General features: G+C 41.0%; 2 protein-coding genes across 2 annotated transcripts in view; both read right to left on the bottom strand.

Moving 5' to 3' along the window:
* Positions 1-3,176: 3,176 nt before the first annotated feature.
* LOC145433475 (monocarboxylate transporter 2-like) lies at positions 3,177-17,707 on the bottom strand. The gene is made up of 11 exons (XM_080310592.1): positions 17,341-17,707; positions 12,496-12,599; positions 12,094-12,237; positions 10,518-10,613; positions 9,866-10,095; positions 6,454-6,609; positions 6,288-6,388; positions 5,110-5,233; positions 4,154-4,280; positions 3,991-4,085; positions 3,177-3,937 (listed from the first exon to the last, which is right to left on the bottom strand). The coding sequence occupies exons 1-11, from the start codon at positions 17,430-17,432 to the stop codon at positions 3,884-3,886; spliced, it is 1,323 nt and encodes a 440-aa protein (XP_080166718.1). The 5' UTR covers positions 17,433-17,707; the 3' UTR covers positions 3,177-3,883.
* A 1,976-nt stretch (positions 17,708-19,683) lies between these two features.
* The window catches only part of LOC145433473 (uncharacterized), a 38,158-nt gene continuing 29,987 nt past the window's right edge, over positions 19,684-27,854 (bottom strand). The window contains exons 9-12 of the mRNA XM_080310590.1: positions 26,891-27,055; positions 24,323-24,515; positions 24,144-24,252; positions 19,684-21,050 (exon numbers count right to left, since the gene is read on the bottom strand). Coding sequence (XP_080166716.1) covers positions 20,493-21,050; positions 24,144-24,252; positions 24,323-24,515; positions 26,891-27,055 — 1,025 coding nt within the window. The 3' untranslated portion in view covers positions 19,684-20,492. The remainder of the gene's footprint in view (positions 21,051-24,143; positions 24,253-24,322; positions 24,516-26,890; positions 27,056-27,854) is intronic.

Raw genomic sequence — 27,854 nt, 5'->3', positions numbered from 1 at the left:
ATGGAGCGATGATCTTTTCGGTCGATCATATGATATTTGGACGACGTGGACGCGCGTGTGTTGTACTTGTGCGCTTTTGATTCAGAGGTAAAGAAGTCATTGAAATATTCGGGCCAACGACCGCAGTGAAACTGATACATAAACTTGGCGATTTCTAGTTACCGCATATCTTCTATGTTTAGGACGCCGAATCTCTTCAGCAGCGACTTATTGGATGGGCAGCCAGGCCCCTTTGGGGCCCTAGTTATGATTCGGAGCACTTTATGCTGTAGTTTCTGCAGTGGCTTGAGTGCAGTTTTACTGGCAGCCCCCCAACAGAGGATGCCATAATGTAACTATATCGCCGGGCTAAACAAATACCTTTGGTAACCATTCAACATTGGCTCCAGTCAATTAGGGCAAGATACCCTATCCTGTTCGCTTCGAGTGAGTAATGGAATTTCGATTTCTGGGACTTGAAAACGGGTCGGACTGCAAGCTTGACGGCTGGCTTGGTAGATCTCAGTTTTTGTCCTATAAACGTCACCCATACTATGATCTGGTTTATAATCTGCCAGTCCTGGATTTGACCTCAGGATATTAAACGGTCTGCTACCGATGGAAATGTGTGGCAAGCACGGCATTGTCCTATTCACTATTGGGTTGGCTCTAGTGTGAAATGAGCAAGTGTAGACGAATATTAATTGCTATCTCTTCAAGTATAAAAATTATTTGAAGCACATCAGAATAGCATCCTCATTTACAAATATTTTTTCGAGAAAAAACGCTTGATAAATTCGTCAAAATTTGGAAAAAATACACTAGAACACTAGGTCATCGATTCAAGTTATTGCTAAAAATATATTTTTTGTCATTTCAATACACCACAAGACTGCGATGAAAAATATGAAGGTGTCAAAACGACTTGGAGTCAGAGTTGGATCAATTACAAGATTTTAATTCAATTACAATTACTTCCTTGCATGTTTCAATTACATTACAATTACATTTACTCAATGCTAAAAATATCAAATTACAATTGCAATTACTGTTAAATATGTAGTAATTCCAATTATAATTACAATTACTTTCAAACAGGTAAGTGATTCAGTAAAGAGGTGTTCTTTGACAGCCGTAGCGACGTAATTAGCAACAATCTCAAACTATTCATGTTTCATTCCTGATATGTAGATTATCCTTTAATTAAAAAAACTCGAACGTATTCGAACTATTCCTAATCATGAGTACTGAAAACTACAAGCACAGAAAAATGTTTCAAGCGACTGTTAAGAACCGCAGGTTTGAGCGACTAACAGAGAATAGGCTACAGAACAGTCAATGTAATATAATCAAACGATTAGGCTACATAGAGCTGAGTCAGGATAATGAAATGTAATTGGTAAGGCGTCAGCGATGAGGAGGATACCGATAAGGTGCGTAAAATTAAAATAAATGCAAAAGGAGAGAACCTCCTGATAACTAATAATTACAATATTTTGGTTCGCATTTACATTTTCACTTGCTCGGAAACTGTTAGATTGCATTTGATGAACATTAGGATGCGAAAAGTTTCTGGCCTCAGTAAATTTGGCCAAGATTGGGATAACATCTCTACAAATGCGTGATCAAGTTAGATGAAGCCTTGGTTGGAAACTTGAATTTTTTTTGCTATTGTTACAACAAGCCTCGGTACTGGTCAGAGATTAAAAAAACTTTGACCGTGGTGTAGGAAATGGTTCAGCACAGGTTTCAGCAGAGTTTATTTGCTGTTCATCCATTTTTAAAATATTAAGATATAGTTTAGCCCACTGGTTCTCTAACTTTTTTAGACACGCCCCCTCATTATGACAGTGAATATTTCGTGCCCCCCTTATCGTCATAGCACACAATGAAACCAGAAAGTTAGCAAACCCTATATATAGTTTGATGGTATGGAAGGTTATGACTGTTGATGAGAGAATTCTCCAATACGAAATTCAGACTATACACCGAGCAATAACCATAAAACGGAGGTTAATCGGGCCAAGGGCGGAAAAGATTTCAGTTCACTGGAGCGTCGCGTCCCGTTCAGATGCTTTCACGCCGCCCAAGGGAGCACGCCCCCAGTTTGAGAACCACTGGCTTAGCCTATATTGTAATTAACAAAGTTTGCTGTTGCTAGTGAAGTATTGGAAACAGTTTAGCGTGACTGAATTATCTAGTTACAACGCAGCACGCATAGAACACCGATGTAAATAGGCTAATTATTACATGTGGTGACTGTTTACTAAGGATTTTAAGGCCCCTCGTCGTCATCCTGGTTCGCACCGGATTTTCACTGGTGCGACGAATAAGTGATTGATAAAATGATTATTTTATGTTGTGATTGTCAGGTTTCCATGAAAATGTAATTGAGATTGCAATTGGGCAAAATTTTGATCAAATTACAATTACAATTACACAAAATAGAAATGCTTCAATTACAATTACATGAAAAATGTAATTAATCACATTCAGCTCAATTACAAATTACAATTGATCCAACTCTGCTTGGAGTACATAGTCTTCGAGATCAGACAACCACCTGGCCTAGGCGACGTAAAAAAGGAGGCATGCAGATACACATTCAATGAAAAGTAAAGTTAAAATACACTAAATCTAGAGTAAAATAACTGCGTAGTCAGCCCTTCAGTTTACCGGACTACGGCCTGACGTATCGATCTTATTGCCTTCCGTCATCATGCCAACTCATTTTGTCGCCTGTCTTTTTGTATTATCTTGTTATACTTTTCAGTGTGCGTATGCATGCCTCCTCTTTACCCGGCCCGGATGGGTGTCTGATTTCAGAGGCTACTCCAAGTCGTTTCGACACTTTTCTATCTTTTCGTTGTATCGCAGTCTTGTAGTGTGTTGCATTGATGAAAATTCTTATTAAACTTTCATTTAGTCCTAGTCGCGGTATCTTGTACAGCACATAAAAGTGATATACATTTTAAATATTCTGGTACGGCCTGGATTTTATCATACGCCCGCTGAGCACTGGTCTCTAGACATGTTGGAGTGGAAGATCGGAACGGTACGTTATCTGTGTTCGCGATGTTTTGTAATGGCATAGCGTTGGAGTAATCCCTCCCTGACACAAATAATTTTCACCCAGGTGACAGTCATGTCTCTGAGAACCGCTGGTAAAAGTGAAATAAGTACTCTGAACACACAGCTAAATATGTATAACGCATTTTTACTATCTCTTGCAACTACTGGCGTATATACAACTGAAATTGTTCAGAAATCGGTGACCAACGATCTGGGAATGATCACACTGTTCTATCGCGATATCATAACACGTATAAATTAGGGATACCGTACATCCTCTGAAGAGAATTTATCCTCTTTTTTAAAAACTTTTTTGAAAGGAGGAGGACGCCTAAATGTCGTTTCTAAAAATATGTCCTCTTTTTTGAAGATTTTGGTTAAATGTATACGTGGAAATTGAACTGAGATATAGGAAATCAGCGCTCAAGTAACGGTCTGGCGGGTTTTTCGGGACTTAGCCAGAAAAATTAGCTGTTTTTTAGTGAACCACCGGAACATGTCACAGAAAGTCAGTATTCTGGGAGTCGAGCGAGAAAGATGACCTTTTTTAGTCAACCAACTACAAACTCGGGAAAAATTTACCGATTTCTCCGGATTTTACTCCATCATTGTAAGTCTAAAAATTTTGAAAAGTGTCTTCTTTTCAGATTTCCAAAATATGGTAACCTTAGTATAAATAAATATATCAATCTCGTGATATTGGGGAAATTCATATATTCTCTTTCTTCGCAATCAGCTGGGTGGTAGCAACCGATCCATCTTTTGCGTTCGCAAGCACCTCATTGCTGGCGCGGATCTTGAACTTTGTGTTGAAGAACGCCATGATTGACATTCAATCTTTGGCAGATGACGACTCGGCAGACTTACGTTCGTAACGTAAGCTTACCTGCACAGAACGTTATTGAGAATCGCAAGCGATTACTATAATTGAGAACACACCTTTATCATTGCTGACAGCAGAGCACCGGAAAGTAAAATACCGGCACTTATGAAGAGAGCGGTGCTTGGTTTTCCAGTGATGTCAACGAAGCGTCCTACGAAGATAATGCGATTTTCACAACTATATACAGTTGGTGGGCAACATAGGCGCATTGTCGCTAACCTGCGATCGGGGGAGTGACCAAAGTTCCAATGCCATTCAACATTGTGGAAATTCCGAGGCCGGCAGCGTAGGGTTTTAACCCGACGATATCCGCTAAAATGACGACTGACATACCGGAGAATCCACCCTGGATGGATATGATAAGTGAGAGCACTACAATTTTGTACACGTTGCTCAATGCTTTGGTTCTCCTATTGGTAAAACAATGAGGTTCGCAATGACGAATTATGGTTAGGCTATATCAGGGCTGGCCAACCTTTTCAGCCAAAGGGCCACATTCGATTGACGAAACATTGCGCGGGCCACTTACCGCGCGAAGCGCGAAAATATTTTGAAGTTCATAGGTCAATAATATTGTCACTTGGCTATATTGCGGGCCTGCCGTATATCGCTGGGCTAAGTTTACGAGGACTGGGCTATTCGGCGCACGGACATCGATATCGAAAGCTGCGACCAACATACGTCAATCTTTCCGTGCCTAGGTTTCATAGTCAACGATCTTACTGCGAGCGCAAACGCAAGGACCAATGTGCTGAAAGACACTTTGTCTCGTAATCGCGAATATAGTTTGACTCAATCTGATACATTAGGCGTTCTTCCATTTTCACAAAAAGGGCAACAATATTAAAAACAAGGAATCGAGTGACAACATGTTGCGCTAAGCTTGTAGAAAATTTTTACTTTTGATAAATCTATCGCAAAATATTCTGCTTTATTGTAGTGTACGAAGATATACCAATATGTGCATGTGACTGGCTGATGGATCTGTCAATGCGTCGGAACTGATATTTTAGTCATCACATCTCAAGTGTTGCGGCCAAACTAATCAAATTTTTGGTTGGCCTTGCAAGTTCACAATCTGTGCAATCCATTTTTGATATTATAAATTTCGGAAATTACCTCGCGGGCCACTCAAGACCTTCTCGCGGGCCACATGTGGACATACACACACATACCTGGAAGAGTCCGGTAAATGCAATCATGGCAGCAACGCTGGTAAACGTCTTCATGAGGGGCAGTAGCGCTGCCGAGAATGACAATATGAACAAGACGAACGTGAATAACCATATTCTGTCAATCCTGCAAGCCAAATAAGTAATTTTCTTAGCATGAATCCGGCATGCATATTGGCCAGCAAATGCTTATCCTGTAAGGCTGTACCGTACAATATATAGAAAGGAGTGGGGCGTCGTGATTGTCACACACTGAATCTAACCGCGTCGAAAATAACAATCAACATATATTTGACCTCTACCCCTCTCAGCGTGGATACCAGTAACAGCCCATCCCGATTTCTTAATATGTTGTAATGCAGGGGTGGACAACCTTTTTGTTATTCACAGCCGCCTTTCGATTACTTATGCAGTCTACGGCTGCATTCCAGTGCATAAGCACCCATGCAAAACTACATGCTTTATTTGCAATTTCAATTATCACAAGTATAAAGTGTTTGATGATAAGTTTGCCTCGCTTGTATGGGCGAAAGTGTCACATGATCCGCATGAAATAGCTCCTGTATTCTGGTAACGGATACACTGTCGAAGATTAGGCTACAATTGTTTAGTTATTGGTAATTTCTCGTTAGTCGCGAAGACATATCTCGCAATATCGAAAGTATAGTCAGCTCCAATGAACTGCTGCAAGTACGGAACCCTAAACCGAATCTAGTTTTTTAAAGCACTTTCTTGAGTATTTCCCAATCCTATCATTGTATACTTACACTTGAAGTAATTTTGAAAATAGCTTCATCAACTAAATTTACGCTATTTCGACTTCTACTTGAGTAGCAGCGCTGATATTCCTTGACTATATCTGCTTTTGTGCACAACCCAGCGAAGTTTCGGAGACGCATGATTATACTCTAACACCGGCAGTCACTGCGGACTGCGTTTTGGTGGTAGGCTGGTAACATAAGTCAAACCGACGGGTCATTCATATTGTGTCTAGATTGCTTACCCTCAGAGGTGATCAAAGTTGTCAGCGTTGGTACTCAAGTTTTGCCTACAAAACTGTTCAAGTGGGTGGAGATGTGCAACATAAAATTAGAACCAGTTGAGTAATTATATTACAAGGAAAAGCTTACAAGAGTACTCCAAAAAGTGGAAGTATTTCGTTACTGACCGCCTCTGCTTACCCTTGAACATCGCCCAGGAGACCGAACAAGATCCTCGACACGATTTCGCATACCGCCCCAATCGACATGAGAAACGACGCTTGTATCTTAGGTATCCCGACCTGTCGCCCGAAAAAGACGTGATATCTGACAATCGATATCCCCCGCAATAAAGGTAAAGCGGTACCTCGATCACGGCGTACGGAACGATGTAGAGTTGATTGCACAGAAAACCGGCGAGAAATACCACTTGGGAAAGACAGTATATGAGATATGAACGATTGGTAATAAGCTGCATTACGATCGATTTGGATCCGTCTTTCGTATCCTTCTGCGAACGATCCTAAATAAAGATATCGTTCGTGAATCGTTATAGTTAGTTCATACGAAATTCCTGGGAAGACATAATAATGGACACATATCTCGGTTCAATTGACGACAACAGTCGTATCATCTTAACATGAACTGCACGGCTTCTTGAGAATAAAGTAGGTCGAATACGAAGCTTGCTATCCTGCGCCCGAAAACAATAAACATACTTGACACTCGTCAGTCGACAAGTACGCTTTCTGCTGAAAGTCATACTTAAAATCACAAAGCACCACGAAATCATGATTGGCAGTCAGGAGAGTAGATTCAATGCAGCATACATCACGGAATTGTGGATACGCACGAGCAGCATGGTAATTGCGCGAGTTAACTTCGTCACGTCTCGAAATTGGTTGAAATCTACTTCAAATGATAGCGTATAGAATCCATTACAGGATACACCCGAGACAAGGCGCGGCCAACCTACAATCGCTATAGTTCGACAGACGGGATAATGACAACATGATATCATAGTACCCGTAAAAAATATACTATGGTGTCGTCAATTCAATATTTGATCTGTACGTATATTTACAAATGGTATGCTGTGCCTGTTGGATGTAAATGCCGTACAGAATCGTAATGTGTAGGGTTGCGTTTAAAACAAAAATCGATTTAAAACAAACATGTTTAAAACTTGATTTTTATTGTGTTTTTTTCGGCCATGGCGTCACGAATGTTTAAGTGTGACGTCACGGTGGATTGCCATAGAAAATATAGGAAAAATATGGCCCCTTCGACCAAAATATCTTTAGTCATGCAGGACTACAGCGTTATGCAGCATTTTTACGGTAGGTGGTCATCATCATCAAAACACCCATTCCGTGCCAATGACGGATATCTATTTGCTATAACTGCTGAACCGACGGCGATTTCGAGGGTTCCAGCCACTCCACATCGTATAATATTGCAAATCGTCCGTCGGCTCATATTGCATGTTATTTCGAAAGTATTTACACAATTATGACATAAATATACAACGTTTGAAAAAAACGCAAACACAATTTTGTTTTTTTATAAAACGGCAATTGTTTAAAACACTGTTTGTTTTAAATGCAACCCTAGATATATGGCTAGGAATTCTTATAAGCAGCGATAATGAATCGGATGCAACGGCTGTACCAGACTACAAATCACGATAACTTCAACCATAAGGTGGTAATTGACCTACTAAAATGAAAGCACGACAGATTATTTTTATCGGTTCGCCGATAATATCGCGTCGATATCAGATTTTGAAGGAATTATCGGCAATGTATCGGTAAATACGTGACGTCACCACATGGTAGTAGGCAGTCACAGAAAATATAACGTGCGACTGTTAGACTGGGAATATTCATAGATGTCTTATATCAGGGGTGGTCAACCTTTTCGGCCAAAGGGCCAGATGAGATTTACAAACGATTGCGCGGGCCACTTGAATGTTGATGACCCTTTTTTAGTCGTCCGATTGGAGCGAACAGAATTAGGTCACGTTGAAACAAGACTTATATTACTACGATTTAAAATTGATAACAATTATGTCATGAAAACTCAGTGTGGAACCATGCAGTGCGCATTCATGTTCTGGTCGCGCGAATCGCGAAATGTTTTCAAAGATAATGAATGAATTCCATCAATAAATATACGTTGTTGTGCCGATAGCAGTCGGTATATATAAAAGTAAGACCTTGATAGCTTCCACACCCTATTTAACGTCCACTTGTATGATTATAACTTTATTATAGTTACACGAGCTTCCGGAGCTCTGCTCCTACATCCGGTGATAAAGCACCTTATCACATGATGAAGGAGTAGAGCTCCGAAAGCTCGTGTAACTATAATAAAGTTATAATCATACAAGTGGACGTGAAATAGGGTGTGGAAACTATCAAGGTCTTACGTTAATCAATAAATATGTTACTTGCATATATTGGGGGAGTCGCCTCTGTATACCACTGGCCTCGTTCGGCGAGGACAGGATTTTCCGGCGTTTAGACATAGCAATATCGAAGGTTTAGAGGCGAACATGCTTCAATTATTTGTGGCAGATGTTTCATCGCCGACGATCTCGCTGCCAGCGCACAAGCGAGATCTGCGATAAATGTGGCTGGCCCCTGGTAGCGCCAATGTGTCGGAACTGATGTTTTAGTCATCATCACATTTCGCGGTCAGGCTAATCAAATTTTGGTTGGCCTTGCAATTCTACCTGATATTATAACTAATTTCCGGAATTACCTCGGGGGCCACACAAAACCTTCTCGCGGGCCACGGGTTGGCCGCCCGTGTCTTATATAGCATACAAGTGTCCAGACGCAGCCTCTCTAGTTTATTTCATGCCCATTGCCCAAGCATGGTAATGGCTGGAAAGCTTTACAAATAAATGCATTGGAGTTTTGAAAACGCACTTAAGCAAGATAGGTATCGGCAGAAAAATCTGATATCGGTCGGGATCTAACTAAATTGATTACTTCACAATGTTGTTGTTTATTTATTTGAAAAAAAAAGATTCGGCGCTTATCTCCTGACGGCCTTTGGGAACATGGGTCCGTGGACATTATAGCATGCGACATTATAGCACGCGACGCTTCGACATGCAGCAATTGGGCAATTGGGCATGCGACACATGAGCATGTGGGTTAAATTACGGGTTATGTGTTGGTTAGGGTTGAATTTAGGATTGTGTTACGGTTATGGTTGGGGTTAGGTATTAAGATATAAATAAAGGCTAGTTCCAGTGTTATGTTAGGGGTTAGGGTTAGTTTTGGCGTTATGAAGTCACATGCTGAAGTGGCACAAGCCAAACTGTTGCTTTTCAATGTGCCGCATGCTCATATGTCGGGCAACCGGCACCATGGTCAATGACGTTGTACACGTATGAAAAAATTTAAAAATATCATAATGAAGTAGAAACACTCTGGTAATAAAAGGCGACGTCACGATGTTATCATTTAACAGCGCCGTTGACAAATCACTCGATAAAAGCTCTAGAAAATGCACCAGGAGACAAACAATGAGAACAACGAGACGATGTCAACGTACGTCCAGTATAGACCTTGAATTGAAATTATTGCATAATTTCGATTACTTTGCTGTGACTTCAACCAAACTATGGCGTCTGCCTAAATATTTAATCTTCCAGTTTAACGGCGCCATTCGCTCGCCTGGCTGTATCGGATACTCAAAGTCGCATTCATCACGATACTTGATTCCTATTCCGGATAATCGGAATTACCGCGATCTCGACTTACCGGGTTCTTTTTCCCTACAAGGGAGCTCTCTTCGTCCGGCGGTTCGAATTCTGAATCTCGGGTTCGAGGGGCGTCCGGGACTTGATCCTTGGGCGGCGGCCTCATAAGCATGCCGGCTACGCAGACGTTTAGCAGCACCCCGGAAAATATCAGGAAGTACCCTTGCAGTCCGTAAGACTCGGTGAGCCATTCGTTGAGGGGGCATATAGACAGCGTTCCCAATGAAGCCCCTGATTAGAGACAGCGGCATAAATACCGGATGTAAGTTTGGTGTCTCGTCTTGACCTCGCCGAGTACATCACTACACGCCAGTTGAAATTAGAACAATCGGAATTTAATCGTTTTCATTGGTCATACCCACAGGTGACTGTAACGTCACACTTGAAATCAAGGTGGATGACTGTATGTATACGGCGGTTGTAAAGTTGTAGAATAGATAAAGTGACGTTTCAATTGCGACATAACTATCGAGGGGAAGCACAGTTTTCGCAAACGGCACCTCAAAGAACTCAGTCGCGAGTGATAAAATATGTCGAAACATTTTGCGAAAACATCGACTTGAACTGGACTTGGGCGAATCGTATTATCGAACAAGACACGTTTTGGCGTCGGTTTCGGGAGAATACGAAAGTTGATTTTCTTCAGCACTTACCTATGCTGGCGATGTTGATCGCCAGCGACCTTCGCTTTTCGAAATAATGTCCAATTATGACAGGCGTGGCCACGAACGCGACACTCATCCCGACACCTTCCAAAATTCAAAGATGAACCGATTATATTAGTACGAAAATCCCAGTATTAATACTATTGTCAGTTATAGTACTGTAACTATGGGTTGCATTTAAAACAAAAATGAACTTAAAAACCAAGGCTAAAAACATGATTTTGTTGTTGTTTTTTTGTATTTTTTTACCCAAGACGTCACGAATCTTTAAGTGTGACGTCGTGGCGGATTGACATTGGCAATTGAAAATATAGGGAGAATATGGCTCCTTCGACGAAAATGGCTTCCGACCACTGTCATAAACAGACCAAAATATCTTAAACCGAGACTACATCGTTAAGTAGCTTATTTACGGTCGGCGGTCATCATCATCTGAACAGTGAACGGCCATTCCGTACAATGATCTATAGCTTATCTACATGCTATAGCTGTTGAATCGACAGCGATTTGAGGGTTCCAGCCACTCCACATCGTCTGCATCGATGATATTGGGTGCAAATTGTCCATAGGCTCATACTACATGTTTTTTTCGAAAGTATGTAAATAATTATGGCATTATTATACATAGGGTTGCATTTACAACAAACGGTGTTTTAAAACACTTTGTTTAAAACATGTCTTAAACAGTGTTTTAAACAAAAGCCTTTTAAAAAAATGTTTTTTTTTTTTAATTGTAAAATTATGCCATATGTGTGTAAATACTTTCCAAAAGACATGTTGTATGAGCCCACGGACAATTACCACCCGATTTAGCTGACGCATGTCGATATGTGATGGTTGTAACCCTCAAAATAGTCGGTTCAATATTTATAGTACATATATTTCGTCAAAGGAGCTATATTTACCCTATATTTTCAATCGTCAACGTCAATCCATTATGACGTCACTAATGATTATTCGTGATGTCATGGCTAAAATAAAAAATAAAAACATGTTTTAAATTAGGGCCTTTTTGTTTTGTTTTGATTTTTGTTTTAAATACAACCCTAATTATACACCGTTTGAAAAAAATTCTCAAGTGGCGAGATAGCGTATAGGGGTATAATCCACAGCTACAACACCAGTGGGTTGTGGGTTCGAGTCCGACCGAGGTCGACTCAAGAATTCCAGCCAAAGTGTTCAAGCTGTATCTAGGCTCCTCCTCGCCATATCATCCGTGTAAGCGGTGTCTTATAACAGCCTAGTGGGCCGTGCTTCAGGTCGGCAGTTACGGAATAAAAATTAAGAAAGTGGCCTGGTGTAAATGACCATAGCAGTCGACACACACCATGAATACCGCAAACAAACCATTTGTTTCAAGTGCGACATTGACTGTAATAGACGCAAAGCGATATGTCGGCGCCATAATCGGGCATGCAATGTAAACTGTCGGGAGTCAAACGGTCCAACAATCGCGTATGAGTCGATTAACGAATTGTGCCAACTTCCCTCATCGGGCCTATGCACGCACCGTACTTTATTTCGTACGATCTAAACGGTCGTAATATGATTTTGATTAAACAACCTGTTATACACCCGGCGGTTACGATCAAAACGATGAGATTGGGTGCCAAAAAAGCTCCGATGTAGCCAATTGCGGCGATCAAGCCACCAGCCATTGCTGTCGGACGATGTCCAAACTTATCGATAAGCGGAGCAGCAAAAACTCCTGAAAAAGAATAACAGAATTCGGTACATAGTATAATTTCAAATAGCATATACTATACTAGACGGCAAAGAATGACCTTACGATAGTTGGAGAAAGGTAGTGATGGAGTGATGTCAAGTTTTACTTATAATGACACATATCGTCGTAGCGTTCGTAGATAATTTGCCGCGTGTGCCAGCGCGCTTAGAACCCCCGAAATCTAATGTACGAAGTCGCATAATGCAGTATCGGCTCTGTGCGGTAAAGATTGCACTATACCTGCGAATGAAAATGTTCCGGTAGCAATCGACGACACCCATGCTACCGTTGAGAAATCGGAGTCGAATTCGTTAACGATGTGCACGAAGAGGACGCTCTGGCATCTGAAAATGATGATAACAATGTATCTTTCAAGAACGCAACGCCGACTCAGCTATATACTATACTATACTTATATTTATAAATATCCAGCCCCCATTCGCTCAAGTAACTATGGATGACGGATGACGCAACAATTACAACAACAACAACAACTTGGAAGGTGCCGACTAATTATTACAGGTGAACGGAGTAAGCATCGCTGGTACTCCGGTAGAAGTTGTAGAAGTACCGCCGTAAATTCCACTCAATTACAAATCGAAGTATCAATTTCCAAGACATGTCAAAACTAATTTAAGTGAAAGAAGAAAATAAGTATTTCAATAGTACTCAGGTAGGTAGTTTCAAAGCGTAGATTTGGTCTCTAGACGTCGTATGTACACTTATAGCCGATCGAAGGTGGCTATAGTTTCGAAACTGCAGGATGCATCTTAACGACTAACGCAAAATTACTAATGTCACTACAAATTACCGTGATACAGGGGGTATTTCGCCCATTCATTTTGACAATTACGCTCAACAAACGTGATGGAAAGATATCCCTAGACTACTAATAAAGTCTAAAATGGAAGTATAGTTTTTACTAAAAGGACTGTTCAGTAGAAGTGGAAGTTGAAGTCAAAAAATACATCCGCACCTGACGAATTTGTTTGCTTTGGGGTATTCATGGTGTTTGTCGACTACTATGGTCATGGTCATTTACACCAGGCCGATATTTTTCTTATTTTCCGTAACTGCCAACTTATAGCACGACCCACCTCTAGGCTTTTATAAGACACTGCTGAAGCGGATGAGGTGGCGAGGAGGAGCCTAGCTAAACCTCCAGCACTTAGTATCGGAAGTCGGACTCGGTCGGACTCGAACCCGCACCCATTGGAGTTGTAGCCGCGGATTATATCACTGCGCTATCTCGCCACATACCCGACGACTTGGGTAAGTATTTAAATCTAGTATATGTAATTTATAATAATACTAATACCATAAAATACAATGAATTGTTATCAACGTACCCATATAGTCAATACCGAATTTTATGGCTGACGAAATCACACTGCGGGAGCGGAACTCGTAGTATTCAGCTTTATGAATTCTCGCTCCCGAAGATTGTGACGTCAAATTGAAATCGTGACGCATGTGGCATGTCCCATATTGAAAACCAATCCCTCTCCAGTATTGAATTTGTGCTGTTTAGGACTCGGTGCGAAAAATCAAAGTCCCGAGGGTTGACGGTAATAAGTTCGTAACCGGCCAAAGTGCCAGGATTACAGGAGCGGAATGTATCTTATGAAGACATTCCCAATCGTGACAGACGGAAATTAAGCGCGGCAGCGTTGTTACAAAATAAGTATATGGAATTTAGTGCCAGCCGAGTTCGTGTGTGATATATTATTGGGGAGAAACATATCGTAAGACCTATAATAAGAGTAACCGAGGCATGCTGGGATCGTTTAAGTGAGGCATCATCGTGAGCGGCATATATAGCACCAATGGTTATGCACCGTGTAGCAACTATAACATATTCTTGACACCCGCGGCGATCGGCGGCCCTTTCGGAAGGTGAAAGCGAACTAATTTATTCGCGTCGTTTGAAAATTGGCGGTCGATTATGGAATGTTTAACAGTTTACGAGTTTAACAGTGACCATCGCTGGAATACCAATTTCAGCCATGGTTCCGTTCCACCAAGTAATGACACGCGGATATTGTAAATTTCCAATGTTACACGCCAGCGTTTTTATTCTAAAATATTCTGCCGTCTCCCAGATTACAAATGATCACCAGCCTAGTTCTGCATGACTTGGCGGAATCGCATACGTATTGCGTTCTCTTCATCACCACACTGCATTATCTCATGCATCCGCGGGTATCATCCCAGAAAGACATTTTCACAGTTCTGTCTTCATATATTCAGGTGCTAAATCGAATCTAGTTTGGAAAGTAATGAACGACCAACCAGTATTTGATGCGGTGAGAATTAAATTACCGAGATCCGATACGCCATGCGTGATAGGTGTGCCGCAACCAGTAATGGTTAGTTAGGATTTTACTTGGAATGTTAATCCATTTCGCTAATGAACTTCAACAAGATAAGTTGCAATGCACGCATGTATGTTATGTTACGATAATTCCCAATACACCGATTCTACTGCTCTATGCATAGTGTTTGATGGGAATTTATAGGAGCATTTCTTTTCGCAGTAACGAAAGGAACTTGTTTTAAAAGCTGCTGAGGTCTGGCAAACAGCGTTTTTACCAACGATCCATTTTGCGACAACCGAGAGCATGTATACTGCATAGTCGTATTTTACGGCACTATAGCACAACAGCACATATGTAACACAAAATATATTATGCATACTCTTCGCCAGTCGAAACCGAATGTTCCAGCTATACAACGTCGCCTGTCGCAAAGGCACGTTACCATGTTTCGTGGTGGTATGACATGTCAAGATTTGATATACCTACACTTAACAGGGTATACAACAGCTACCCTGCGGCAATATATTAAATCGGACCGGCGAAGTGTAGACAGGCAAGCAGGCGGATAACTGGATATGCTAAGGCTATAAAAGTAGGGAAACAAACTCAACGTATAGTTATCGAGTTATGAATGGATAATAGCCGTTCAACTACAACACACAAGTCAGTAATCTATATTATAATCTATAATGATGGACTGTGTCGTGGCTGTGTTTCGACACCTTCCTATCTTACATTGTATTGCAGTCTTGTGGTGTATTGAAATGATAAAATTTTTAGCAACAAATTGAATTGAATTGTCGCCAACCGGATGGGCCAGCGGTTCCTAAACTATTTTTTGTTCGCAGCGCCCTGCCAAAACTTATTAATACTCGCGGCACCCAAATGATATCGTAAATTTCGAGATAAGCCTATGTTTAAAATTATGTTTGCTCCTCAAAATTCATAATACTTACCTCATTTCATGCGAACAATGTACTTCTTAATGCAGTGCAGTTGATAAAACCGCGACCTAATGTTTGTTATTACAATGCGCATTGATCGATGTCAATTAAAGAACACGGTTTATTTTCGTCCGCGTCATCACGGTGCTTTGAGGTGATAACGAACCGAAAACTAGTCTATTTAGCACCATTCCTTCCCGTCTGTACGCTTTCTCGGACTGGCACCTGCCAAGCACCCAACGGGGAAGTCATGGATACCATTCTACAAGCAAGTCTTGGGTTTTACCAAGCATGGGTCAAACACTTAACCTTTACCTAACCATTGTGAAGCCATAGTCGCCACTACAGTACAGTGAAAGTTTCTGTCTCATCCTACAGACAAGAATTCAGATCGAGCCCTTGCGTTATTGAGTTGAGTGAGTAAGTCCAGTGCTGGGTCTCGTCCCCAGAGAAATGTTTGCCAAGATGCTATATACGAGAGCATACGATATAGTAAACAGACCACGGTATTTCTATCAAACACGTCGGTATTCTGCAGGTGAGATGGTCAAATTGAGGATGTAATGAGATTTTTGTGATCGATACCGATCGCATCATTTGTAATTTATCGCCAGGTCTCACTGCAACATCAAATTTGTAGGAGATGAGCAGTGCGATGTTCACTTGTTCTTATTCTATAACAATGTCGCGAAGACATACTGTTGTCTATATTACCAGGGTTATTTGCAAGAAGTTCAGTCAGAACGCACGATACAGAGCTACAGCATTAAAATCAACGATATAACCTGGGTGTTGTTTGCCCGAGAGAACAAATGTTCATTGGCAACGCCATTTCTTACATGTGGCACGGCGACGAGCAAATGCGATAGATGAATCACTGAGTATTGAAGTCGGAGAATAGCACTCATACGCGCTGATTTCGTAATATTGAGAACTGCAGCGACATCAAAAAGGATGCGAATGTCCTTGCTAAATGCTAGCTTGTGTTGCGGGTCAATAGTACGTTTGATGTAACAAATGAGTGTCGAAGACGATCTTCATAGGTATACCTTCCGTGCTATTTCCTATGACAGACATGCATGCTACTTAAAACCACAACAATCGATAGATATTTGCTAACGCACGAAGTTTATTCTAAATAGGTTCCTTGTGGTACAGAATTTGAATATTGCAACGAACAACACATTCATATTCGCAATTTATTCACTATAAGCCTTTCAACTGACCCTCGTCGGTAGTGGCCGTCAGTATAATACGGAGATTGCAATTCGAAATGTAAAGATGAAATAGGTAGTTTGACGTAAGAATGGTATAACAACAACAACGAGAGATTTCACAAAACGAGAGCGTTAAGCAAAAATGCAATTAGTGCAATACAAATAAGCTATAATATATAGCCAGAGACGCAACACTAATGAAATACACGGTTATATATTATAGCTTATTTGTATTGCACTAATTGCATTTTTGCTTAACGCTCTCGTTTTGTGAAATCTGTCGTTGTTGTTGTTATACCATTCTTACGTCACACTACCTATTTCATCTTTACATTTCGAATTGCAATCTCTGATTATACTGACTGCCATTACCGACGAGGTCAGTTGAAAAGCTTATAGTGAATAAATTGCGAATATGAATGTGTTGTTCGTTGAAGTTTATTTTATAAGAAATCGTCGCGTCACAATGAACAAACAATGGTTTTGAACATGTGATTGCGGTCTCACACACATGGATGGAGTATGGTTACCAGTTGCCACTCGAGTTCAGCTAGACTACCAATTAAAAGGCGAGACTGGTTTATCAAAATGAAATAATCAACTTACCTCAACAGTCCAAAAACAATCAGGTATATCACGCAACCGCCACCCACGACCACCCAACCCCAGCCACCGTCTTTCTTAGCTGTTTTAGGCATGGTATCAACCGTATGGATAAAATTACTTTATCCTAACTACATAAGTTTCTTACGACTGGACGTTCGGCATTCTTACAATAAAATCCATTCACGCCTGTTAATATAATGTATTCCATGAAAAGTAAGGCGCGATCCGAAGGCCGACACAGCTAGTGCGATTACATTCAGGTTGAGCTAAAACTTCTGTGATGATGAAAATACGTATTTTCGCGGTTCATTAGTCTCTCCGTTTACAGCTCTTTAGCTCTAGCTGAGGGGAGTAATGAATGGACCGCGCAAATGCGTTTGTACGTTTGTACACAATTGAGGCCTGTAGGCGCAAAATCTCAGGAATCATGAATATGTACATAATATGTACATAATAAGTACAGCTGCTGTCAAAATATGATGTCGAGTAGGCCTAATTGTAGCAAGTCGAAACCTTGTGGATTCCATTTTTCTGACTTTTAGCACTGCCAGCTACATGGGTTACCTTTATTTAATGTTCCCTCTTTTCAATAGCCTGGCTAATAGTTGGCGATGGGCACATCTTCCGTCTGCCACCCATCTGATATCGAAAATATTGACCAATATTGATTGCATCTTGTTGAAAGCAATGTAATGTAGTAAGTAATGTGTGCACGTGCAATACACGTAACCGCATACAGTGGCACAAATATCGTCAATGTGGCCATGCCAGTCAAGCTCAAGACGCAAAAATGACGAGACCTCAAAACAAGCCTAGCAATTTGTCGTCAAAATTGGACACCGAACGAGGACAGCTTCTACAGTATCCAGACTATATCGCATGTGTTTGTGCCATGTGACGTGATGTTAATCATTAATGCACTCTTTCCTTGCTCAGTCTGCACGTACGTGTACGCAGGCTACGTGAAACTCATATAGTAGGGTTACCATACGTCCTCTTTTTTTTGACTTTTTTGAAAGTGTCCTCGGAGGACGCCCAAATGTCCTCTTTTTTGAGATTTTGTCCTCTTTTTTTGAGAATTTTGGTCAAATTTAGGGTCCAGTTCGACTGAAATACTGTAAATGAGAACCGAAGTAACGCTCTTGTGGGTATTTCGGGAGCTGATCCGGAAAGTTGACCTTTTTTAGTCAACCACCTAGCAATGTGAAAGGAAAACTTATTTTGGGCACTGAGCGAGAAAATTGACCATTTTTTCAGGATTTTCCTCCGGTTTTGCAAGTTTGAAAATTTTGAAAAAGTGTCCTCTTTTCAGATTTTCCAAATACGGTAACCCTAATACATAGCAAATATGCGACCGCGCATTTTGAGGGCGATTAATCGCGTTGCATGTTGTGTATCTCGTTGTACCTTGCGTGTCGTGACTCTTAAGGGGGAGAAAATATATAATCCGACGATTATTACGATTGATAAATTTTACATTCGTTATAGGCTACCAATAATAAGTCTCAATTGCAAAAAAATGCGAACATGAATGTTTTGGTATCAATGCCAATAATGTTTAGCCCGGAAGACCCAGGCAATTGGGGTGAGAGTTGCAGTCATAACGACCTATAATAGCCATATATTAGGGGTGTTCAAAAAATAGCTTTTCTCTCAAATTTTACTGGCTACTTGATAAAATTGTTAGGTTACCTAATTGAAGCCTACATACCAAGTTAGGTTCAATTCCAACCAGTAGCCGCATTGCTATAGGAGAGGAAAGTTTTTCGATTGATTATCTAAAAACGAATAAATAAAAATACAAACTTTTCTGTTCACTCCATGACGTTGTTAGGTTGACTATAGAAACGATGCTCACTAAATTTGGCTCAATTCCAACCAATGGAAACGGAGTTATTGCCGTCGAAAAATTTTGGATTTGAATAAAATAGTATTTACGGTGACCAATTCTTTAATTATTTATCATAGTTGTGCCCACCGTAAATACCAGTAGAATTCGAGAGCAAAAGTCATTTTTAACACCTTTCCTTATCTACAAGCCAAAAGGTGTAGCCAGGGTGAAAATGTGGGCGGGGCATCTATTTTTAAACATGATATGACATTACCAATCTATTATGACGTGATGTAAACGTATGTCGTCACTATGTCACAGTAAAATGATTTGCGAATAAGAGGATGTTTTCGATGACACTGGCCACGTCCATAGGTAGGCCATTTAGCTGGTATTTCGTAATAGTAATCCACATCTTATACTTACCGCACATTAGGAGAACCTACAACCCAGGGGCATCCAGACTGGATATCCCTGCTACAACCCCTCAGTAGTTCTCCCGAGACGATGCATTAGAGCTTTGAAACAGTTTCTACAAATCATGTTCTGCATATTCTCATATCAATAGTCACGTGTGATGAAAAAATTTAAATCTCAAATACAGGAATTCGGAAGTAGGAAGTATCAAGAAATACCACAACCATCAAACTTTCGACACCAAATATAGATTAGAATGGAAAAATATGAAACTCGCCTCGACGCTACGATTGCACAGTAAGAGCGCCCAGTGCAATTGAATTCCCAGTGCAAAAAATCCCAATGCTGTTACGAAAACGCCTATACCTTGCTAACTAAGAGATAGACCGAAACAGCAATCTAAAATATTCCACCCCACCAGGGCTGGGGAGTCCGAGTTAGGTTAAATTTTATCTTGATGGAGTCAGAGTCACATATATTTTCCAACATATTTTGGAGCCGGAGTTGTGGGGAAAACATACTGTCTGGAGTCGGAGCTTGTCAAAATGCTCTGACTGCGACTCGGGCTACTTTAAAATCGAACCAAATGCTACTAAAATATAATGAAGCTAAAAAAGTTATCACGTTTTTCATGTAAGCGAACCGTCAAAAAATGAACTTCTTTCAGTGAGCAAAATTTTCATTTAAATTCAAAATAATAGGTTGGTTCAAATGTGAACCATACTTAGTATAATGTATTGAATCATAATTTTCGGAGTAGATCTACAGGAATGTTGGAGTCAGAGTGGTGCGAAGAAAATGTAAGGAGTCGTTTTTAAATTTTCCGTTTAAGTCAACTGACTCCACAGCCCTGCAACGCAGGCATCAATCCGGCTAGAACAAGCATCAAGACTTGGCGCACCGCTCACATCACAGCATTAGCAATCTTATACTGTTTCCCTAAGAGCACGTCCGCACTCGGCAGCTTCGAACTGGAAGCGTCCTGCGTATCCTGCGTCCACGCCGAGGGCAGGTCCCGCGCGTTTTCCAGCAGCATAATGTCTTTTTCGTCCGTCGTCTCGCTGCTCATCACATCGCGACGAGCGACATACACGATACAAGAAGGCTGCTGTTCCGTAACCGACACGGCCGGCGACGGGCTGCCTGCGACGGGCTGGCTTCGTATCTTGATTTCTTCCGAACTGATATCCGCGAAGGATTTTTCCAAGTTTACCGCCGCGGTCTGCTCGCAGAAACCCGCAGAATTGAGCGTGTTGTCGGTCGATCTTTCCATAGAGAAGTACGTGGGCGATGAGCTGCACGATATCCGACATATCTTCGTGGGCGGTACGACTTCGTCGCATACGCTCACGGGGATCCTGGGCTTGGACTTGCGAGATTTCCTCTCGACGGGTTGCGGGTCAGCCGCCCTTTCCTCTTTACAGGTCTCGCTGTCACAGGCGTACCGCGCGCCGGTTTTATCCTGGGAGTAAACGTAACGTAAATTCGCGTCCAAGTGCAACAAGAAGTAGTGGCTTCCAAAATACCTTATGTCAAAATTACTTCAAGCGTAAGTACAAAATGATAGAAAGAGAAGTGGAAGTAAATTCCTGTTCAAGTAACGATAGAAGTAGAGAATTTCGAGTACGAAAAAAGTACGTATTCCAGGTCTAGTTCCACATAAAAACTGAAAACTGTTAAGCATAAGTGGTAGTAGTTTAAAAATAGAAGCACTTGAGTACGTAGTGAATGCATGCAAAACCTACTTAAGTACACCTCGAAAAAGCGAAATGCTTCATGACTGTCCATATTTTCAACTCAGATTACAAGGGAATGTAGCGTTGTCCAAGACGTGTCAAAACTATACTCCAAGTGTACAAAATGAAAGGTCACGAAATTATTCGAGTACGAAGCTTCGAAAAGTAGATTTGGTGGAGGGTTCGCAATCTTTTGGCAGTTTATCCGTGGCGGCTTCTTTCGAAATTGCACGATGTATCTTCGCGACTTACGAAAAATGACTAACGACGCTACAGATAGGTACAGTCTTCGAATATATTTACAGCAGCGGCTGTGAGAGACGTACGGGATCAGGATTTTGGATTCTAACTGGGAAGGAATCCAGCAAGTTTTTTCTCAAACAGGTTCGGATCAGGACAGAATTGTAAATTTCTAGTGCATGAAAGTGACTTTCTGTTTGTTTACTTCGATATTTTGTAGGAACTTGGACTTCCTTCATGCCAAGTTATCGGCCTGCGGTATCAGGGGTGTCGCCAATGACCTTTTCAGATCTTACTTGAGCAATAGATCTCAATGTGTCGATATCGGTGGCATCAACTCGTCGCCTGGCGCCATACGATGCGGTGTCCCTCAAGGGTCTGTTCTTGGTCCGACATTGTTCTTGATATATATCAACGACCTAGCTAAATCCACATCGATGGAAACCACCCTATTTGCTGATGACACGCACCTCTTCGCCTCGTCAGATTACGTTGATGAGCTCAATGCGAAGCTTAATAGGGAGATGACTTTGGTACCCAAATGGATGATATGTAATAAATTAACGCTGAGTGCTGCCAAAACCCAGATTATATTCATTAGTAACGTCTTAAGTACTAAAGAATATCGCACTGTTAGTGTAATGGTAAATGATAAGACGATAAACCCTTCTAGGGTTGCAAAATATCTTGGCATATTCATTGATGGCGATCTATCCTGGAAGGACCATACCCAGAAGCTAGCGGTTAAACTCTCCCGTGGTGTTGGCATCTTACGGCGCCTTAGACATCTAGTTCCGAAGACGGTGCTCCGAGAAGTGTATTTTGCAATGGTTCACAGTCACTTGCAATATGGAATTTTGAGTAGGGGCTTCTGCAACAAAAGTACTTTGCATCCAATACAGGTGATTCAAAACAACGCCATTCGTGCCCTTACGGGGTCATTTCGATGTAATCTTGGGAAGTCATATCGGGAGTGGAGAATATTGAGAGTTGAAGAAATTAAATATCTGGAAGTAGCTAAATTCATGTATCGTTTTCACAATAAACAGCTTGCCTTTAGTTTGGAGGATGAATTACAACTATCAACATCCACCCATAGTCACAATACCAGATTTTCAGCCGCACCAAATTATCGCCACAATTTAGTAAGGAAGGAATTCTGCAAACGATCTCTTTTGATAGCCGGTCCTATCATCTGGAATAATGTACCCATTACAATTCGTGAACGAAGCTTCAACGGTTTTAAAAAATCACTGATAGACTATTTGCTGGACCCTTCTAATCAACCTATTGGTCTGTAATTGATGCACTGTTGTTGTTGCTGTTCGAACATGGCTTTCTTATGTGTATGTTGTTCGTTTATACCGATCTCTTTTATTTTTGTGTTTTCGAAATTTATCATTGTGTTCGTCTGTCTCGTGAGTTATAATTTGTATGCTCTATAGGGAAGGGATTGACTAGATGACTTCTTGGTCGTATCGTCCCTTCCCTGTCCATACCGATTATTTTGAATGTTTCAAATTTTCCTGGTGAGACGAATTTAATAAATGATCTATCTATCTATCTTGGACTTGGCTTCAGAATTACACCACTATATCGAAAAATCCCAAATAGCAAACTTCAATGCATTGCCGAGGTGACATTAAAAGAAATATCGACCACAAGGGACAAATGGATGCTCAATCTTGTGCAGGATATTTTTGGATCAGGATTTTAACATTAGAGTCGGAAACAGGATGCGTATTGGATCAGGATTCCATTTTATCGATCCTGAAAAAAAAACATGATCTCTACTGTTAGGGCTGTTTGACGCGTTTCGTGTGACGATTTCACGCATAAAAGCGATGCAAAATCATCGCAAAACTACGTTCTACTTTTCAAAATCTCAAAATGAATACGTAAGTACTTAAAACTGTTCAAGTAGAAGTGGTTAAGAACATATTCACTAGAGCAGCATTTCTCAACCTTTTTGACCTCGCGAACCGACAAATGCGTGCAACTTAAATGTAATATTGGAAACTTCATTTAATGATGTCTTTTTGATACTATATATTTATCAGTGGTTCTATCGAAGTTTCTGCAAGATGACGCTCGCTAAGTACTGCTAAAGACCACTAACCTGATTGTGATTGTTTCCGTATCCTTTGAAAGAAGTACGACTGTGCTATTTGCCATAACCTCTATTACACACAAGTGTCGCTAAATTTCACTGTAGGAATTTAACTTTTTTAGCTTTCACATATAACCTTTCCGAAACTTTAGTTGTATAGTTGTAGGCTACTTTTTAACACTTGCACCGATGTAACGCACGAACAAAGTAGACCATAAACTCTCTATTGCGACACCATAAAAAAAGATAAGGTCCAAACTTCGAAATAAATCTGATGTTTTATATACCTCTACTTAATAGACAAGCACCCAAATTCTTGCGTTTTGGAATCGAGATATAAAATTCTATTTCATCTGGCGGACGGACCGGCACTGGCGGGTGAGAACCACTGCAGTAGAGCAAGTAGCGCAATCAGTCGAAACCTGCTTGATGCACTCGTCAAAGTATAGAAGTACGGCGTTATACTCACCACTTCCGTCTGGAATTCGCTCTGCTGCCAGCCGTGCGCGTTCCTTCCGAATTTATACACCAGCCGACGGCCGTCCACACGCTCGAGAATGCCGCGGTTGTAGTAGTACCTTCGCATCGAAACGGATTCGAACAATGAGTTTCGTACGCGCTGGCGGATTCCGAGCGCCCGCCGCTTACCTCATCGCACGGCTGAGTTTCTCGTACGTCATCTTCGGGTTGTTCTTCTTGTCGCCCCACATTCCCGCCACCACGTCGGACTGCACGAATCGGAATATGCCGGCTTTGCGGTCTTCCCATTTGATGAGGCGAGGACAGTATTTCGGATCCAGCAGCGTGTCTCTTATGAACTCCCACAACGTCACGCTTTTGCCTGAATGAGGGCGATTGAACTTACAGATGTGGTCGAAGTCAAAGTATAGTACCAATAGAAGCAACCGAGTATATTTTTACTAGATTACAAACTTCAGTAACAGTAAAAACTGACGATCCGAAAATATTCGAGTAGTTTCAAAAGTAGATTTGGAGGTGGGATCGCATACTTTTAGCAGTTAATCCGACATAGCTTTAGAAATTACAGAGTTCCTCTTCGCGACCATCACAAAACGACCAATGACACAATGGGTGTAATTTACGAAACTTATCCATTCACGGTGACACGGGATCTTCATCGTCCAGTTGTCATGACGAATTCGCTCGTAAAAGTGATGTAAACGCATCAAAAATCTACTTTTTATTTTACAAATTCCGAAATGTGGAAATAAGTAGTTGGCCTGAAAAATTCCAAGTGGTCTACAAACATAAGCACTTGAGTAATTATAGTACAGGAAAAACCAAATTGCGTACTCGCAGAAAACAAAAGTACTTCGTTACTGACCGCCTGTACTCAACGCCATAACTCGCAACTGGAAAAAAATATATTTTGGGCCGGCAATCTCAGGACCGATGTCAGCGGTACATTGTGATGTTGAAAACAGGACGGGGTTAGTGTTCGAATGTCGGAGTTGGAAGGAGTATCCTGATAGTGGCACTAGAAGAGAGCCATGAAACAGTGATGGTAGTTGAGTTTCATTGGGTTTTCTGGAACACGCAGTTCAATTGACATTGTCACAGCACTCCGGCCGTTTGCGAGGGTTATCTATAGGACTCGATACCCTTACTATTGTTCGCCGAATATGCATGCATATACATACAAATGACGTCAGATTAATGCGGAAGTAAACGATATATGCTGGTGTGTCTCATTTTTCGTTGAAAGTTCGGCGTTAATATAAACGCCGCGAATGGTTCCACGAAATATCGGAATTCGTTTGAATCCGAACAAACCAGTAATATCAGGTGTGGGACAGACGTTCAGTGACTCAGGTGTTGGCAGTATACGTGAATCTAATTCAACAGCTATATATTCATTCATCTGCGCGAAGCTATTGGCCACGTTATAACCATGATTCATTTTGGTACTAATCATGTGGCTGGGTTATAATAGTACAACTCCATACGTCATACATTAATCGACCACTGCATGGTATAGGATATACAGTATAGTGAAATTAATGATATAAAGTCAGTAGTGCCGGCCCATAGTCATTTAAATTGAGCTCTTTCGATAGGTACCCTATATGCTGTTGCCACAGTCGCTTCGTAATTTGGAGCATTGTGAAAATTCTACTGCTAGTATTTTCATACAGTGATGCCCTGGCACAAAATATAAGCACATCATGCAATTCTTATTTGTGAGGGATTGCTAACACGGCGTTCCGCAATATACGCATTATCTATGCAGCTATATACACAATACACTAGGATGCGGTTTATGCGTGTATCGAAATTATGGAGATAACCAAAGTACACTGTTATTCTGGCAACGACGTTTCAGCATGAATGCAAATGAGAGGGGATATGGATTGTTGGATATCTGATGTTGTAATGCGAAATCGACAGTCGTCGGAAATAGGTTCGCAGATAGTTATCGCTATGAATTCAATAGAACTCTTCGAAAGGCCTTGTGGAAACGGCTCTCAGTCACATAGAAAGTCAATTTGCGAAGTCAAAACCGATTCGGAAGCGGGATGCAGTCATTGTTAGCGCACACATTGGGTTTGCTATCAAGTCGAATGGAGTAAAACACAATGCAGTATTCTGAGCCATCGATGTAAATTAGGCTACGATACGAGCTTGCATTCAAAATCAGTCAACCCAATGCAAAGTTGATATCGACATTAACCATCTTTCTCATTGAGACAATAGAGCGTCTAAATGAATCACTGAAAGAACATCACACTGTAGCGAATGACCGTGACGATATCACGTCCGATTCTGATTGTGTGGTACAGATTTGTAGAGTGTAACTTGCGTTGATTTAATTCAAATTTTGAATGCGGGTCCGCGAATTGTGGGTAAGACGAAATTTTCCTTGTGCGGTTGACAATCGAAACGGCATGATTGAGGCAAGTCTTTGTGAGTACAGGCTAGACTGTGTTTTAGGCGTTTGACAATCCACATCCGCTCGTTAAACTCATGGGATAGGGTTTATCATTCTATACACACGCGCACACAGATTTTATCGCGTTTGCATGAATTTAATTCGCATACAGCAGCATGAGTATTGCATATATGCATAATTGACTGTTTCGGTATCATTCAACGTGTTTGAAGCGTGGATTTAAGCAGTTGCTTTATTCAGCTGCCTATAGAAAATATGTTAGGGATATATTGCGATACAGCGACTAATGCACTTTTTTTACATACCCGATGTTCTTCGTATCTTCAACTCTAAAGAGTCCATGAATGAATCTGAGGTGTCCGTGGTGTGTCTGCGACTAGACATCTGTCTGTTACGTGTCCCACCGGATGCCGAATGTTCAGCAATATTGTCATGGTCGTCGTAATGCGACAATGCGGGATTCACTTCGCCTAAAAACACACAACAGCACTGTTGTTCACATGTACCATTGCGACATAAGCAGGAATGTTGAATACAATGCCATGTAGAAGGAAAAAGTTGGTTAACAGTGCTAGTTAGACAGTTACCAATGCCGTTATTTCAACTACAACTGGTCAGCAACGAAGTACGTCTACTTTTTGTGAGTACTCAAGCAGGTTTTGTCTACTTGCACAACTTACTCAAGTGGTATGGTTTTGACTACTTCCGCTTTTTCTTGCACAGATTTTGCACAAAACTATCCACTACCGACTTACCTACTTTTTACCTTTCGGACTTTGAAAAGTATAAAGTAATTTCGGGATAAGTTTGCGCCACTTTTATGAGTGAAATCGTGATAAGAACCTCGCGAAATAGCACCTGTATCATGGTCACTTAATATATCTCCGAAAATCCTACATGTGTGTGTGTGTTGCCATCAATCATTTTGCGTTAGTCGCGAAAATACACCTTTCAAATTCCTAAGTAGCCACATCAGATTCACCGCTAAACGTATATGCAACACCTCGACCAAATTAACTTCTTGAAACTACTTACTTGAGTTATTTTCATACCCTTCTTTTCCCACTTCAACTTGGAATCAGTTTTGACATGTATTGGAAATTTCTACTTCTACTTGTTGGATGTCGATTCATACAGCGTTACTTCTACTTCTACTTGGGAAGCAATTCTGATAACTTTGACCATATACTGCTCCCGTTATATATTCACTGCGAACCAAACCTATACAAGGTTTATAATAATTTATGTACCAGACATAGTCACCCACAC

This window comes from Botryllus schlosseri, chromosome 2 (genome assembly GCF_051294905.1).
Source record: "Botryllus schlosseri isolate E-star chromosome 2, Bs_hap1, whole genome shotgun sequence".
Taxonomy (NCBI): Eukaryota; Metazoa; Chordata; class Ascidiacea; order Stolidobranchia; family Styelidae; genus Botryllus; species Botryllus schlosseri.
The sequence above is the reverse complement of the archived record's forward strand: the minus strand, read 5'-3'. Positions and strand labels throughout refer to the sequence as shown.

Bases quoted from the DNA above. Each gene is read 5' to 3' on its own strand.
- LOC145433475 (XM_080310592.1), bottom strand. From the start codon at position 17,432: ATGCCTAAAACAGCTAAGAAAGACGGTGGCTGGGGTTGGGTGGTCGTG. The intron at 10,096-10,517 runs GTAAGTGCTGAA...GTCTCTAATCAG, and splicing joins GATCAACATCGCCAGCATAG to GGGCTTCATTGGGAACGCTG. The intron at 6,610-9,865 runs GTAAGTCGAGAT...ATCTTTATTTAG, and splicing joins TTGTAGGGAAAAAGAACCCG to GATCGTTCGCAGAAGGATAC.